Source organism: Euleptes europaea, chromosome 8 (genome assembly GCF_029931775.1).
Source record: "Euleptes europaea isolate rEulEur1 chromosome 8, rEulEur1.hap1, whole genome shotgun sequence".
NCBI lineage: Eukaryota > Metazoa > Chordata > Lepidosauria > Squamata > Sphaerodactylidae > Euleptes > Euleptes europaea.
The window spans coordinates 57,118,010-57,134,047 of NC_079319.1; the positions used below are offsets into that span (position 1 = coordinate 57,118,010).

The 16,038-nt window shown below is 42.3% G+C and overlaps 1 protein-coding gene and 1 non-coding gene across 2 annotated transcripts in view; one reads left to right on the forward strand and one right to left on the reverse strand.

Moving 5' to 3' along the window:
- Positions 1-4,289: 4,289 nt before the first annotated feature.
- PPP4R1 (protein phosphatase 4 regulatory subunit 1) overlaps positions 4,290-16,038 on the reverse strand; it is a 41,410-nt gene continuing 29,661 nt past the window's right edge. Inside the window, exons 12-20 of the mRNA XM_056854940.1 lie at positions 15,053-15,228; positions 13,858-13,956; positions 11,928-12,113; positions 10,350-10,511; positions 9,709-9,809; positions 7,993-8,113; positions 7,758-7,892; positions 6,217-6,358; positions 4,290-4,488 (exon numbers count right to left, since the gene is read on the reverse strand). Coding sequence (XP_056710918.1) covers positions 4,325-4,488; positions 6,217-6,358; positions 7,758-7,892; positions 7,993-8,113; positions 9,709-9,809; positions 10,350-10,511; positions 11,928-12,113; positions 13,858-13,956; positions 15,053-15,228 — 1,286 coding nt within the window. The 3' untranslated portion in view covers positions 4,290-4,324. The remainder of the gene's footprint in view (positions 4,489-6,216; positions 6,359-7,757; positions 7,893-7,992; positions 8,114-9,708; positions 9,810-10,349; positions 10,512-11,927; positions 12,114-13,857; positions 13,957-15,052; positions 15,229-16,038) is intronic.
- Positions 14,695-14,766, forward strand: TRNAA-AGC (transfer RNA alanine (anticodon AGC)). Its single transcript has one exon. It is a non-coding gene; the product is annotated as a tRNA-Ala (tRNA).

Genomic DNA, 16,038 nt, shown 5'->3' on the forward strand with positions numbered 1-16,038 from the left:
GATGTGACAAATGTTTTTGGAAGTCATAAGATCTACTTACAGACTATTGTATGAACTTTCTGGTATTGATAACCATGTCTCTGTTAAAAAGTGCCTTAACAATGCAAGTCATCTGTGGAGTGATCTTGATTAACAAACAGAATGGCAACGGATTGAATATGAATACTCTGTTTTATGTTCACAACAACCCTCTGTGGTAGGTCGGTGTGTGTGTGTGTGTGTGTGACTGCTGGACCAAGATCCCCCAAAAAGCTTCCATACCAGAGTAGTGATTTGATCCTGGGTTTCCCAGATCGTAGTCTGACACTTTAACCACTGTACCATACAGAAGCATGGCTGTGTAATTCACCCCCTGCTATAAGAGTATTTAAACTATCAGTCAAATAAAAGGCATCCTCTTACAGAGTCTACATCTCCACTAATGTAGTTGATTTAATAGGGTGAGATCTAGTGGTTGGGGGTCTCATCCCCTGACCCTTGAATAGAGCCTCAGGAGACCAAGTGTATGCCATCAGGACCTAGAGACCTATTGGTTTTTAATTTCCCCAGTAGGTTTAGAATTTAATCTCTCACAACTTCAATTTGACTCAGTTCTTCAGACTCCCTTCCTGGAAATAGTGGCTGTGGCATGGGTACATGCCCCACAGTGAACACAGAAGCAAAACATTCATTGAGCTTCTCTGCCATCTCCCTTTAGTAATCCTGTTATTCCATGGTCATCCAGAGGCCCAGCTGCTTATCTGGCTGGTTTCCTGCTCTAGATATATAAAGAAATGTTTGTTTGTCTTGATACTTTAAGCAACCTGCTCCTTCCACTTTTTAAAAGATCCTCTTTACTTTTTATAGTTTCCTTGACTTGTGTTTACTGTGCAGGCATTCTTTTAGACTTGGCAGTGCCTTTCCTAACCCGGAGAATGCGTTCTATATGGGCTTCAATTAGTGTGGTGTTAAATATCTTCCAAGCAACCTCTAGGGGTTTGACTCTTGTGTTTCCCTTTCAGGTTCCTTATTCCCCTTATTTTTGGGGAGTTCCCTCTTGTGAAATTGAATGTTACAGTTTTGGACTTTCAGGGGTAACTTTCCATTGACTTGAATACTGAACTTAATATCATTGCGGTCACTGTTCTCAACTGGTGCAACAACTTCTACATCTCTCACCAGGTCTTGATCGATCCCCACTCATAACTAAGTCCAAGCTCACTACCCCTCTGGTTGGCTCTGTGACCAACTATTGAGTGCGCAATCATTTATGACTAGAAATCTCATTTCTACAGCAGTACTCTAAACATGTTTACCCAGTCAATGTGAGGGTAGTTGAAGTCTCCCAGTATCGTAACATTATCTGCTTTAGTCATCTTCCTTATTTCCTTCTTCATCTCAAGATCAACCTAAAGGGTTTGATCAGATGGGTGACAGTACACCCCCACACACACTTCTAAGTAACCTTTAGGGCCCAGTGTCTCCACCAATATCATTTTGTTGGGGCGTTAACTCCCCTGATGACTTCTAACTTACTGATTCTATGACTTCTTTGATGTACAATGCAACACCTCCACCAATATGTCCCTCCCTGTCCTGTCTACAGCGTTTATACCCAGGGATGACTGTATCCCTTAGAGTCTCTCCATCCCACCATGTTTCTGAGATACCTCCTGTATCTAAACTGTTGTTGAGCACCAAGCACCCCCGTCTTGGCTCAGAGACTTCAAGCATTAGTACATAAGACACCTATAATGTGCTTCCCTCTCCAGCAACCCTCGCCTTCCTTGGCCTCCTTGTTGCCACACATGGCCCTCCTTCGCCATCCTACCCTCACTCCCAAGTCCTATTATGCTCCTATTAATATTACTGTGAGTGTTTATGCAATTATCCCTTTGGGCTGACTTGTCCCAAATCTGAGGCACCCCAGCTCCTCTCACCTTTCCTTGGGATTAGTTTAAAAGTTGCTATTCCACCTTTTTGATACTGCCAGCAGCCTGGTTCCCTTTTGGTTCAAGTGAAGCCCATCTCTTTTGTACAGATTCTGCTTGTTCCAGAAAGTCCCCTAGGGCCTAACAAATCTAAACCCTTCCTCCCTGCACCACTCCCCCTCCATGCATTATTGAGACCCCTGATCTGTGCCTGTCTAGCTGGTGAGAATGCTACCTTTGAGGTCCTGGCCTTTAACTTTCTGCCTGGTAACCTAAATTTATCTTCCAGGACCACACAGCTACATTTCCCACAGTGCATGATGACCACAACCTGTACACCAGGCAGGCAAGCATCATGCAGCCAAAATGCCTGTCACAGACCCCTCCCCGTATTCCTAATAATTGCATCACCCACTACCAATAGCCCACCTCCCCCCAATCCCAAAGGACTATCCTCAGTACAAGAGGATATTGGTCTGTCACCCAAGGAAGGGGTCCCTTCTAAGGGATCACATCCCCCTCCTCAGACGGCCTCTGACCTCAAGACTCTCCACAACAGCAGAAGAGCTGTCAGCACAGGAGCGGGACTGTTCTGGTAAATCCCTGAATGTCACGTCCCCAAACCTCTTTCTGCCTCTAGCCTCAAAGGAACGAACCTGCTCCCTGAGAGCCATGAGCGCCATACATGGAGCACACACCCAGGATTTTCTCTCAGTGGGTGGAAGCCTTCAGAGTTTTGATTACATTGGCTATCAGTTTCTTTCTGATTGTAATTCAAAGTGCTAACGTTTACCTTTAAGGCACTGAAAAGGCTTGGACCAGCATATGGGGTGGACCGCCTTCATATGAACCTACTTGCAATTTAAGATCACTACCACACCACACCTCTGTGAACTTGCTTGAGGTATGTAAATACATGGGAGCCTTTTTTGGCTTTGGTCATTCTTGCACTATCAGGCCTGCCTGGGCCCCTGGTCTTTGGCCTTGTGCAGATTGGTAAATACTGGTTTGTTCCAGACGGCTGTTGGTGGAGCCTAAACACAACATTTCAATGGTTGTGCTGGGTCCAGATGTTTTCAGTGTGATTGATTTGCTCTCTTCAGTTAAATCAAGTTATCAGCTTGATTTCTATGGTGCTAGTCTGTGCTTTTGCTTACACCCACTGCTTGAAAGGATATTTATTGTCCTGCTGCTGTTTTTGTCTGTTGATAAAAAATTAAATAAAAGCACAAGCCAGATGTACATAGTAAGCACTACCGGATTACATGGGAAGAATTGTTTTGGACCACAACTAGCAGTTCTTTTTGTTCAGGGTATCTATGCTTGGAAAGGGCTGCCTTGGTGAAATACGTACAGCGATTAGTAGGCCTGGGATTACTGACTCACATATCAGTGGTCGTGGTATTCTGGATTAGGATCAACGTACACACAGGTCAGCTTCCCCCACCCCCAACCCCCCAGTTTAAGAGAAGGCAATGTCATTCAGTCTTATTAAGACATTTTTATTTGGACAAGTAGAGAACGTTTTATCACAATCGTTGGAAACAGCATGATTAAAGACAGCAACACTCCCAAGAGTGATTATAGATATGTACAGTATATGAAGAAGAAAAAATGTTGCACCTCAGAACCAATCGTGATCAAGTTAAAAATACCTGACTTGAAGTACGTGTGCTAATAGGTTTCCTTCAGGTCATGACCAGCATGAAAAAAAAAACATTAGGACACAGGTACTGACCAAAGATTTCTGCTAATGGGTACAGCAATATGCTGTGTTTAAGGATTAAAATAAGATTCTGGATTAGTGTTAGCACTGAGTCCTTAAGGGTTGGGGGGGACACACCAAATCTCTACTTTTCCCTCATTTACACACTCGAAAACTATTCACACTTCAGGATGTCCTCACGTGCACACAAATTTATGTCTTTGCAAAGATACAATCTTTAATAGCTAATACTGGAGGTGCCTCTTGGTACAAATCTGCCTTTATAGGCTATGAGAATTTCAGCTACCAGTTCCTTGGGGGTGGGGGGAGAGTTAAATTAACTCCTTGGGAGAAAACTAATGCCAGTCTCTGGAAATCACATCCCCTCTACACTGAAAATATTCTGCCAATTCAAGTTTCACATATTCAGGAAGACAGAAGATTTAAGGCTCCGGTGGCAAATACAATCCTCTGAGCAAAGTTTTTCTAGAGTCAAGATTCAACACGTAATGTTTATTTTTTTTCCCCTTGACTCTTAAAATCCTTGGTCTTGGGTTTAGGTAACATCCAACAGAAGTTAAGCTGACAAGAGAATCTCTCCTCCATGAAAAAGGAGGTTTCAGATCATCCATTTCAGGAGCACTAGAGTACTGCCCTGTGATTTTGTATTTTTTTTTTTTAATATTATAGCAACGTTCAGGGACTACTTTTAATACGTTGAAGACGCTGTGCTCATTGCATCATCAGAAATTTTGGTACTGGCAGGGTGGACACTTGCAAAGTATTTAACATCACTGTCATTATCCATTTGAAGGGCCACGATTGTCTGTTCCACTGCTTCTTGATAGGAATTGACACAGATCAGAAAATATTCTGGGAAGAAAGGAGAAAGAATTAAAAACTAGCAGTACAATTTATAAGTTATGTATCTCATGCAAACCCCCAAATCAGGGTACAGATTATTACTACTCAAAATAAAAAATGATTTTTCTTTCTTTAATAGGGAATAAAAAATTTTTAAGAACCCTAAAGTTTTAAATTCTTAACCTGCCGCTACGCTTTGGCAAAGGTTGCCCTTTATCATCTCCTTTGGAGCCCACGTGAATCCGTCCTCCAGCATCAACTTCAACCCCTGTTCCTTCCATTCGAGTTGCTGAAGAAGAAACTTCATCTGCCTCAGGTACTGCTATCTGTCAGACCTGGGCACTCCTTCCTCATATCACCTTAGCCTTTCCCAGCCATCAAAATTTCACCCATCTTCATCTCACATTTGATTCATGCTCCCCTTCTTCCCTCTTCAGTGAGCTTCTCAGCATTCTTCCTTATATACAATATACAATTACCTGTACTGGCATATGATGTAAAACAACAGATCGTCCATACAGATAATAAACGGTCAGAGGAAACAAAAACATATTAAAAATCCATCAATCATTAAGCCTTATCCAATCTGTTTTTGATTATTAAGCTTAAAAAAACAGCTACTTTTGCAGTTATTTCAGGTGATAAATCATTAAGAAGATGATAGATTTTCAGGGCTTCTGAGTGGCCTGATATTAGCTAAAATAGAGTTGAGAAAATTGGAGGGGATGACATTATACTGAGAACAACGAAGAAGCATATGGGAAACCGACTCGATTGAATTTGAGTTACAGAGACAAAGCCTCGCTGAGTATCTGGTTTGGTTATATCTGCCAAAAGTAATAGCTGAAGGAAGGGCATTGCATTCTTCCTTTTCTAATGCTGACTTCCAACACACTTCTCCAGGTCATCTTCCTTACCCACTTGACCTGTCCTTTCTTTCTTCCCAACTTTTTTCCTCTTTTACAGCTTTTTTAGACCCAACGCCTCTCCACTGTTCCACTGAATATTCTATTCCGTTTTCCAGTTTTTTTCATCTTTGTTCTTCCTTTCTTTTTATACACACCTTTCTTCCTATTTCACTACTAATCTGGGCATCTCCAGCTCTAGAAGTTACAGAGCAGTAATACTGAAAGTAACTGAGCATACACAGAGTCCTGTCCACTGACTGCAGGGTAATCACAATCCTTATAAGCTTATAGGCATGTGTGAGCCATGGCACTGCTTCATTAATTACTATCCTGAAGACAGGCAGCTGAAGGGAGGACACACCAATGAAATCAGAACGCTGCCACTCACTGATGCACCAGGGTCTCCAGCTCTCCAATCTGGCTGCTACAAAGTCTCAGAGCTTAAGTTTTGCCAGGAATTTTCCACTCTTGGTTTCAGGTATTAAGGACCAGTCGAAAGTGACAGACCCAGTAGTCACATGATTGGCTTGAGGTAAATATAATGGCATGAGTGGCTTCTCACTTGCAAGTAGCCTACTGCAGGACGACACACAGGAAATGTGGCTCAGTGGTAGAGCATCTGCTTGGCATGCAGAAGGTCCCCAGTTAAAGGGACTAGGCAAGTAGGTGATGTGAAAGACCTCTGCCTGAGACCCTGGAGAGCCGCTACCCGTCTGAGTAGACAATACTGACTTTGATGGACCAAGGGCTTGATTCAGTATAAGGCAGCTTCATGTGTACACAACAGAAAATGCAGTAAAGAGTATGGGAGGCATATAACTCAACCAACCTTTCTCTAAAAGAGTTTGCCTTAAGGTTTTTGCAAGCAGGACTCTAACATTTGGAACTCTATCTGAGGCCAAGTGCAGTAGATGAGGTAGCAGATGCTCAGCAAATTGGTCCATTGGCAGGCAGTCCTCTTCAATGATACTCTGAAAAGAATGATGAAGCAACCATTTTAGATTCTGAAGAAATCTAAATTCATTCCAATAGCAGCTCGTGGAGTCCTACTGTGAACCAATACCTCTAGTCAATTATGTGGAAAGCTACAGGGTTAGTATTACTTGTCCCTAGCAAGCATTCCCAAGAAAATAATCAATCTCAGTAGGATCAACCAGTGGAAAGCTTTTGAAAGCTCTTTTATCCTTGCATCAGGACCACAGCAACAAGAATAATAAAATCTAATTAGGTAACAGAAGTAGTGAAGTGTGTAGCAAAAAAAGAAAATTCCCAAATGATCTGGCATTATCTTGATACACAGAAGGTTTTTTTAATCCACAAAACCGGAAAAGCCAAATAAGATTCTGGGTACAACATGTCTGCTAACAAAAATTATAGGCCTAATGGTGAGGTGCAAATCAATGGGCAACCCTGTTGGGGGCAGGACAGATTATACCCCGACCAAAAACAACAGTCCTCTCCCTTCCTGACAGAGTCCTGTGCCATAACCTTTCCCAACCATTAACCTTTTAAGGCGTCGTCTTTCAGCTACCACCTTAAAAGCAGCAGCTCCTTATCTGGGCTTATGAGCAAGGGTAGAGGAGCTGAGCCAGAAGCAAAAACTCACCTCTTGCTGGAAGCAAGTTCTTCCTTAACACACAGCTCCAAATATAATTAAAGCTTTTGGATCCTGACCCAACAGTCTTCTGCAAAGTTCCGAATGTGTTTTTTCTGGTCCTCCAGTCCCACCACAGCCCTTTGGTCCTTCTGAAAAGCTGCTATGAAAGACTGGGGGAGCCGTCTGTAGATTTTATTATTAAATGACTAGTTCTCATAGCTAAAGAAGAAAAAGCCAATGGACTTGCTACAGACATGTCAAGGAAGCAGCATTCCAGAAACCTCCAAGCTTTACAAGTGGGACTACTGTCCTGTTTATGCTAGAATAAATTCTTTAGTCTCTAAGGCGCCACTGGACTCCTATTTTATTTTGCTTTCCTGCAATCATTTCTATGAATTATTTTCTAAATCCGTATACAAAAACTAGTAAGAGCCCCTTGGCCCAGAGTGGTAAGCTGTAGTACTGCAGTCCAAAGCTCTGCTCACGACCGAAGTTCAATACCGACGGAAGTCGGTTTCAGGTAGCCGGCTCAAGGTTGACTCAGCCTTCCATCCTTCCAAGGTCGGTCAAATGAGTACCCAGCTTGCTAGGGGTAAAGGGAAGATGGCTGGGGAAGGCAATGGCAAACTACCCCGTAAACAGTCTGCCTAGTAAACATCGGGATGTGACCTCACCCCATGGGTCAGGAATGACCCAGTGCTTGCCCAGGGAACTACCTTTACCTTTTTAAAAAAAACTAATACTAAGCTGTAGATCTATCATGAAAATCTTACCTGGCAGATAAAGACAAATGCTTGTCGGCCAGACCACTTTGGGCATCTACAGAACCTTTCGACAAGCTCCTTCATGAGGTCTATTACAAAGGTTGGTGTTGGAGCATTATACAGCTTCTTAACCATATCACTAACCTGGAAGACAAATCAAGGGTCCCATTGAACGTCACACTCTAAAAATACACATACACACACACACACACACCATTTACAATGGCTACACTTTCATTCATACCAGTTTGTAGGCTATCCAACGAACAGAGGAAACTTTGTCTGAGCAAAGGCTGAGAGCAATGGGTCGTAGGTAATCATATATGTCTCTGGCACTATACAGATCAAGAAGCAAGATCAGTTGCCTGCAATAATAAAACAGATGAAGGACCAAGATTAGTCAGAATTCAAGGAGAGGACACAATGATTACCATCCATTGGAAACAGAGAGTAGGCTATTTCATATACCCAAGCTAAACAGTATTTGAGTATACTGACTATTTTCTGTATTTATAATTTAAGATGGTTTTGTCTCTGAGGTAAGCATAATACAATAGCTTGCATCAGACCCCCGTGTTTACTTTAGATTACTGCAATGTGCTTTATATGGGATTACCCTTAAAAGACTGTCTGGAAGTTTCAGCTAGTCCAAGTTGTTAACAAGCACTCACCACGGGGACCATATTTCTCTGGGTTTTCAGTGGCTACCCTGGTTACCAACCAGAACAATCTAAGATGCTGACATTGACCTTTAAAGCCCTAAACAAAGCCTGTTCCCAGGGGACCAAAACTTCCTTATCTCTTGCTCATCCTACACCAAGCTAGGAACCCAGTGCTGATTCCACTGTTTTGTTTTCCATATTTGTTGGCATGTTCTTGTTAAGATTTTGATGGAGGGACTCCATTTCTATAGCGTGAAATAGCTCTACTGATATCCCATCTACTCCTGGTTCTTTATTTCTCCCAAGTCCTCTCAGTGTAGCTTTCACTTCACTTTCTAAAGCTGTAGGTTCTCCTTTAAAAGATTCTTCTCTCCTGTACAGTTCTTCAGTGTATTGTTCTCATTATTTTCTTTATTTTATACAGTTCAGTTATGTATTTCCATGTTCATCTTTCAACTTGCCTAATCATGCTTTAAATTTCCCTTTGATTTCTTGGATCTTGAGGAACCAATCTGTTGTTCTTCCTTTTCAGTTGTTCCAGTTCTTTACACTGGTTATTATAATAGTTCTCTTTGCCTCTATGTGCCAGCCACTGGAACGCTGCATTTAGACTTCTGATTCTATTTCTGTCACCTTTTACTTTTGCTTCTTGTTTATTTTTCAGCAACGGTAAGAGTTTCATCAGTCACCCACCAAGGCTTTTCATTTATTTTAGATACAGGAATATTCTTGGTGCATTCTTCCCTGATAATATCTCTGGTTTCAAACCATAGTTCTGATTCACATTCACTTGAATAGTACTGCAAGTATGTTCTTTACATGTCTTTAAACTCTTCAGGAACATCGTTTAGATTGTATTTTGGCAGTATGAATGTTTTGGTGTTTTTCTTCAGCTGTCTCCTAATTTTTCACTATTAACAATTCGTGGTCTGTACCACAATCATCTCCTGGCCTTGTTTTAGCAGAGAAAATAGAGCATCTCCACCTTCTTAACCCTCCCTTCCTGCTACTTAAACTTTTTGCACACTTCAAGTGCATGTTCAGGTTACTTTGGCCTTTGTCTAAAAAATAGTGGCTGTGTATATTTACCCACACATCTCAAAAACCAGAAGCTGCAGCTGTGCAGGTTTTTCAACTGTCAGGATAGGTGCCTTCTGCAGATTCCAGTCCCTTTCTTCCTGACCCCAACACACAACTCTAGTGCTGATGCAGGATCCTTGCGGAAGCTGTCTGAGAGCCTTAGGCTAAGCCTGCAGCTCAGTGGAAAAGAAGCACAATATAAGCTTAATGATACATACTCGGCCAGCTCAGCGCGGAAACGCCAGTTCCTGCTGTTATCCGTCACTAAGAACTCCTGAAGCTGATAAAGGTATTCCCGCCTTTTATCAGGATGAAGAAGCTGGAAGAAAATAAGAACACCATCAGGGCCATGCAGCACTGATCAGCTGAATCTGAACTAAGATGTTCAGCGTAAATGAAGATGTCCCCAAAAGGGCTTTCAGATCTCCTCGAAGCATCCTGGAACATAACTGAGAACCAACACTTAAAACATTTCCATGCCACCGAATTCAGGGTCCCAAAGTCGGTGAGAGCATTAAAACATTAAAAACCTCTTAAAAGTACACATAAAACATAATATAAACACATAAACAATATCAACACATAAAACCACATAAACAGGGAGGGCGGCTAATAGGAGTTAGTGAGGAAACGCTAAATAAAAAAACTTCACCTGCTGGTGGAAGACAGTGATAGAGGGAGACAGATGGGGAGGGCGTCCCAATAAAAATCAGAGCAGAAATTAAAACATGTTGTCCACTTTTGTTACATATGGCGATCAAAGTTTTTAAAAAAACTTCTAGCTTCCTTGTCAATAAAACCCACAGATAGATGCGAGAAAGAGGAAACTTTATTTTAGTTGGTATAAAGTGTAATTTACCTTCAGAAAATCATGCAGATGCTTAAGCACACCTATCCTGACCTCGTCGAGGTCCTTCAAAAACCCATTGAAGACTGGGACCAAGTCACCAGCTGTCAGCTGGTCTCCAAGAATGACTGCAAGTTCGTGAATAGAGAACGCCAACGTTCTTCGAACTTTCCACTGAGAGAAAACAACACACATCACCCATTAGGTATACAAAATGATTTTAACTACTGAAGTTACGTTTTGTTGCACAATCACATATTTTACCCGTTTTACTTCATTTCAGGTAGAAATCTAGCTTTGGACATCAATAATTAAAACAATTTGCACAATTATGGTTTGAACCCAATTTGGGAACTAGACATTACGGGAGACACCTGGCTACTGCTGAGGTCCACATCTCATCCCCCTATTTCCTTGGTAGTTTTTTAGACTGCTGGCAGCCATAATTCATCATCATCTTCTATAAGGTCTTGTTCCCCCACCAGAAAATGTGTGACAAATAATTTTGTAATATGCTTCACACACTGTGGTCTTTCTAGTTGTTTAGGAATAGGGAACCAATACCCAATACATTTACTGGTCCATGCCAGGGGAGTGGTGTATTTCTTGGTTGAAGGATAACACACACAGAATATACATTATTTGCACCCATCCAATCCCTCATTAACACTTTTGCTGGCAACAGAGAAAATGGAGATGCTTTCCCTCCCCTTGCTTTTATGTGTCAGCTAACTCAGCAGTGTAGGCAGTACCCAGTTTCCGCAAGAGGCATTTATTGGAGCAGTTCTGGGTACCTGGGAACAATTCTAGATGCTCCAACATAGTACAACAAAACATAGGACTAGGCTCTTAACTTGATTTTGCATATTTGCCTGGAACTTAAATAAATCTGGCTTTGCGTCATTATTAGAGGGCCCTATTTAGTTAATGTTAGTACAGAGCAAAGTTATTTTCTAATTCTTGTTTTCAATTCTATTATTGCACAAATGGATTTAGTATCTGATTACTGCAATGCCAGTAGAGTGATTGCAGTGTTGGACTGAAACCTGGAAAACAATGGTTTTAAATTTTTATTCGGCTATAAAGTTAATTGAGCCCCGTGGTGCAGAGTGTTAAGCTGCAGTACTGCAGTCAAAAGCTCTGCTCACGACCTGAGTTCGATCCCGACAGAAGTCTGTTTCAGGTAGCCGGCTCAAGGTTGACTCAGCCTTCCATCCTTCCGAGGTCGGTGAAATGAGTACCCAGCTTGCTGGGGGTAAAGGGACGATGACTGGGGAAGGCACTGGCAAACCACCCCGCAAACAAAGTCTGCCTAGAAAACGTCGGGATGTGACGTCACCCCATGGGTCAGGAATGACCCGGTGCTTGCACAGGGGACCTTTACTTACTTTAACGAAGAAAAATCTCCTTGTCTCAGGAGAGCTACCACAAAAAAATCCAGTAACACAAAGTGACCCAACATTGTAATTTTTCTTTTTACATTCACCAAACACCACCTTTCATATCAAGGTAATTTCAGCTTCTCCTTAGAATGCTGGAGAATCTAAAACAGTCCAAATGCATGGGCTGTTTCTAGACCCATTTCTTTACCTGCATATCAGAGGCTAGAGTCTCATATGTGTCTTTCAAACAGTGCCAGTTCTGTCTACCTAAGGTAAGTGCCACACCTGGAAGGCTATAGGCACAGTGCTTTGCAATCTCTGCATCAACAGTCTGAGCACGAGAGGGATCTGTCATGGATAAATACTGGTCCAACAAGGCCTGAGGTATAACGTCCTAAAAGGGAAAGGAGGATTAAAAAATATAGCCTGACAGATCTGCTTCACACAAATCTTCACTGAAGGATAAATTAAACAATTAAAACCTGCTAAGAAGTCCTGGAGTAGCTTCTAACTTTCTGAAAGCACCTTCCTTTTCTATGGATATTCTAGGAACACATTAAATTATGAGGATAACCTATCTGGAAGTCTCAAACACTGAAGACTGACTTGAGCATGGTCTTGAAATGACAAGGCTATGAATGTTCTATACCTTACTTATGCATCCACTTTTATGGGAGTTGCGTAACTTCTAATATATGTATTGTGTATAATAAGAGTACAAAATACCTGAAGACATTATTTATTTTTATATATTTAATATACTTATCTCCTGCCCTCCCCCTGTCTAGCAGGGCTCAGGGCAGCTAACAAACCACTAAAAATAATATACCATCAAAAATATCAGCCCTCTTTATTCTACAGTTCAGATTTAAAGATTAAGGCAGACAACAATCCCTACAAACATCAGGTATTCTTCTTTCATCCCATGGTAGATGATCACATAAACAGAGCAGTTCCATAGAAAAACACAGAGCTACAGGTTCTGAGGTTGGAACAGAAAAACATGAAGTTGCAAATAGGCTGTGCCAGGCTACTTGTGGGGCTCTATTTCCCCATGGCTTCAATACTGACAGCTGCATTGATGCCTGACAGTAGTTGCTCATCTTGGGTGATTGTGCCTAAGGAGGGTGGTAAATCAATCCCTGTGTCTGCTGCGGTAGGAGGACAAGACAAGGCAATCACAGGCACTAACTTCTGCTCCTGCCTCCTTGACTCTTAGAATCATAGAGCTGGAAGGGACCACCAGGGTCATCAGTCCAACCCCGTACACAATGCAGGAAATTCACAACTCCCTCCCTCCCACACACCCAGTGACCCCTACTCCATGCCCATACGATGGCCAAGAAGCCCTCCCTCTCATCATCTGCTTAAGGCCATAGAATCAGCATTGCTGACAGATGGCCATCTAACCTTAAAAACCTCCAGGGAAGAAGAGCTTACCACCTCCCTAGGAAGCCTGTTCCACTGAGGAACCGCTCTAACTTGTTTCACTACAGCTTGCAGTGAATAAACAGTGGCACCTGGTTGGCCACTGTGTGAACAGACTGCTGGACTTGATGGGCCTTGGTCTGATCCAGCAGGGCTTTTCTTATGTTCTTATCGGTCCCCATACACATCCTCCCAACAGCAGTGGCAGAATGGCCACTGGGACTGACTCCTTGCCACTGCTTCCATAAAACCCAAAAGGACAAAGGGGTTTTTTGAAAGAAGGATGAGACTGTCTGCCACACTGTCAGAATGCAGGCTCTGCAATGCTTTCCTTTGGCTTCAGAATGCTGGTAGCCCTTAAAGCAAAAAGGGGAAATGAACAGCTGTGCACACACCTGACAGGGTACAGCCATTCCTGGCTCTCATGGCACATGTGCTAATGCTTGCCCGACTGCATGCACACCTCACATTTGCAACTCAGGCACTCATGAACCAGCGAAAGCTGCCTGGGCCAGGAAGCCTGAACAGCAGCGTAAGTATCAAAATTCAGCGTTCTAGAGAAGAGATGGAAACTACAATGGACAATTTCAAGCAAAGCAGGCTGTCAACAACATTTTCGCCTGGGAGATATTTGATGTATACTGCTATCATATGTAAAAAGAAAAATCTATGATAAAACTAAAACGTCATAGAAAAATCTCTGTAAATACCTGAATTTTAGATTTTTTCTCATCTTCAAGACTGAAACTACTGTTAATGCTCAAGTCTGAATCATTGTGAATATAGTGAAGAGCAGAGTCCACAATATTCTGTGGTGGAGAGCAAAACAACATCATATATCAACTCATGATTGTACGTTCAGGAACAGTAATTGTTCTATTAAACAACTTCTATCGAAGTTTCAGAAATATGTTTGCAGTGGTTTTTATAAAATACCACTGCTAGAACTTGATATTTATAATCCCACTCTGCCCCCAAACACGTTAACAACCAAACATATGCACAATCCATCAGCAAGCCAGTACACATGCCCTATAAACTTTAGGCAAATGAGTAAATGAAGTTGCCTTAGATCAAAGGATTGTTTCAGTATACGCAATCCAGTACAGTCCATTCAGAGTGGCAACAGCTCTCCAAAGCCTCAGGCAAAGTTTTTTCTGAACTCTGACCTTTAAATTAGAGATGCTAAAGACAGAACCTGGGACCTTCTGCATGCAAATCATATTATCTGCCGTTGGGATCGAACTCAGGTCGTGGGCAGAGCTTGGACTGCAGTACTGCAGCTTACCACTCTGCGCCATGGGGCTCCTGAGCAATAGAACCTCCACAAAACATCTGTTTTTGCCCGGTTAATGACAGGGGTGCAGTTGCCACCCTGACGATGCAGAGTTCAGGTGCTAAGCAAATTTCTCTTATCCATTTGCCTGCTGGGGTACAATGCTTTAACTGGGAAACAACTTGGTAAACATTTCATTTATTTTTGACAAAAATTTAACCCCAACAAATGGATGCATTGGACCTTTGTTCAATGTAAAAGGACATTGGGAGGGGCTGTGGCTCAGTGGTAGAGCATCTGCTTAGCATGCAGAAGGTCCCAGGTTCAATCCTTGGCATCTCCAGTTAAAGGGACTAGGCAAGTAGGTGATGTGAAAGACCCCTGCCTGAGACCCTGGAGAGCCGCTGCCGGTGTGAGTAGACAATACTGACTTTGATGGACCAAGGGTCTGATTCAGTACAAGGCAGCTTCATGTGTTCATGTGACAACTACGTAAAACTGTGCATTACTTCACCCTACAGCAGGCATTGTTTCCTACAAGGTATAAAAACAAAGCTGCTTCTTTTCTAACAGTAAGGGTTTCCCCATCAATATCTGAAGTGGTAAATTCAAAGCAACTAAATATTTACCTCAACGGCATTGTCGAATGAAGGCACAGAGTCATCCTGAATTAATGTGCAGTTCAGCTGATCTTTGATCCTCAGTTCATTCTGACAATCCACCAACTTGCCAATACCTGTGGTAGCTTCTTCCAGAGGATCCAGACCTGAGGCTCGGAGGGCAGCAGAGAGAACCTCCACTTGTGCTGTGCATCAAAATTATGAACAGGATGTTAGATATTTGCTTCACAGCCATAACCACAAGCATTCCACTAATCCAGCTGCACTTTCCACAGTTGCTCGGCAACACATCGGTTCTCCCTCTCTCTTTAGCAGCCCCTACAACTATTGTGTTCCTCAAATCATGTGCTGCTTCATAAGCAGTGCAGGTGATGAGAACTTCAGTGGTTAGAAGCAGGGTTATTCCACCACTTGCTCCAAGACTGTTGAACATTCCCCCCCCCCCCACAGGTGCAATGTTGTTGTGTTGTTGCTGTTTTTACTTTAACCGTGGGGGGGGAATAAAAGAGATGCCTACTGGCCCTTGGTTCGGCTTACAAGGTGTCATGAGTTGTAGAAGCAAACTTCAAGTGTCAGGAGACCCTGTTTTTCATATTTCATTCTCAATACTTTATCTTGTTTTCAAATGTGGTTTATTGTATCTGTAAGCTGCTTTGAGATTATAGAAAAGGAGACTATAAATGTTTTAAACAAACAAATGTAAAATAATACATATTTGCAGAATGGCATAGGATACGGTTCTGGCACAAAGGACTTTTGAGCATCTACTACCAAATGGAAGTGTTGTTTCGTTTCCATAACAAGCACACATTTTACAAAAGGGAACACCTTTGCTATCTCAACCCCACAACTCTTTCACCAGCAGCCACTCCCCATTAAGCAGCCTTTATCTTTCAGCATCCTCTTCGGCCCTTCAAATCCATTTCCTTTCTTAATTCATCTTAACTTGCTTTGTTTCTCTTCATTCCTAACCCTCACCACTTTTGTTCCTGTTT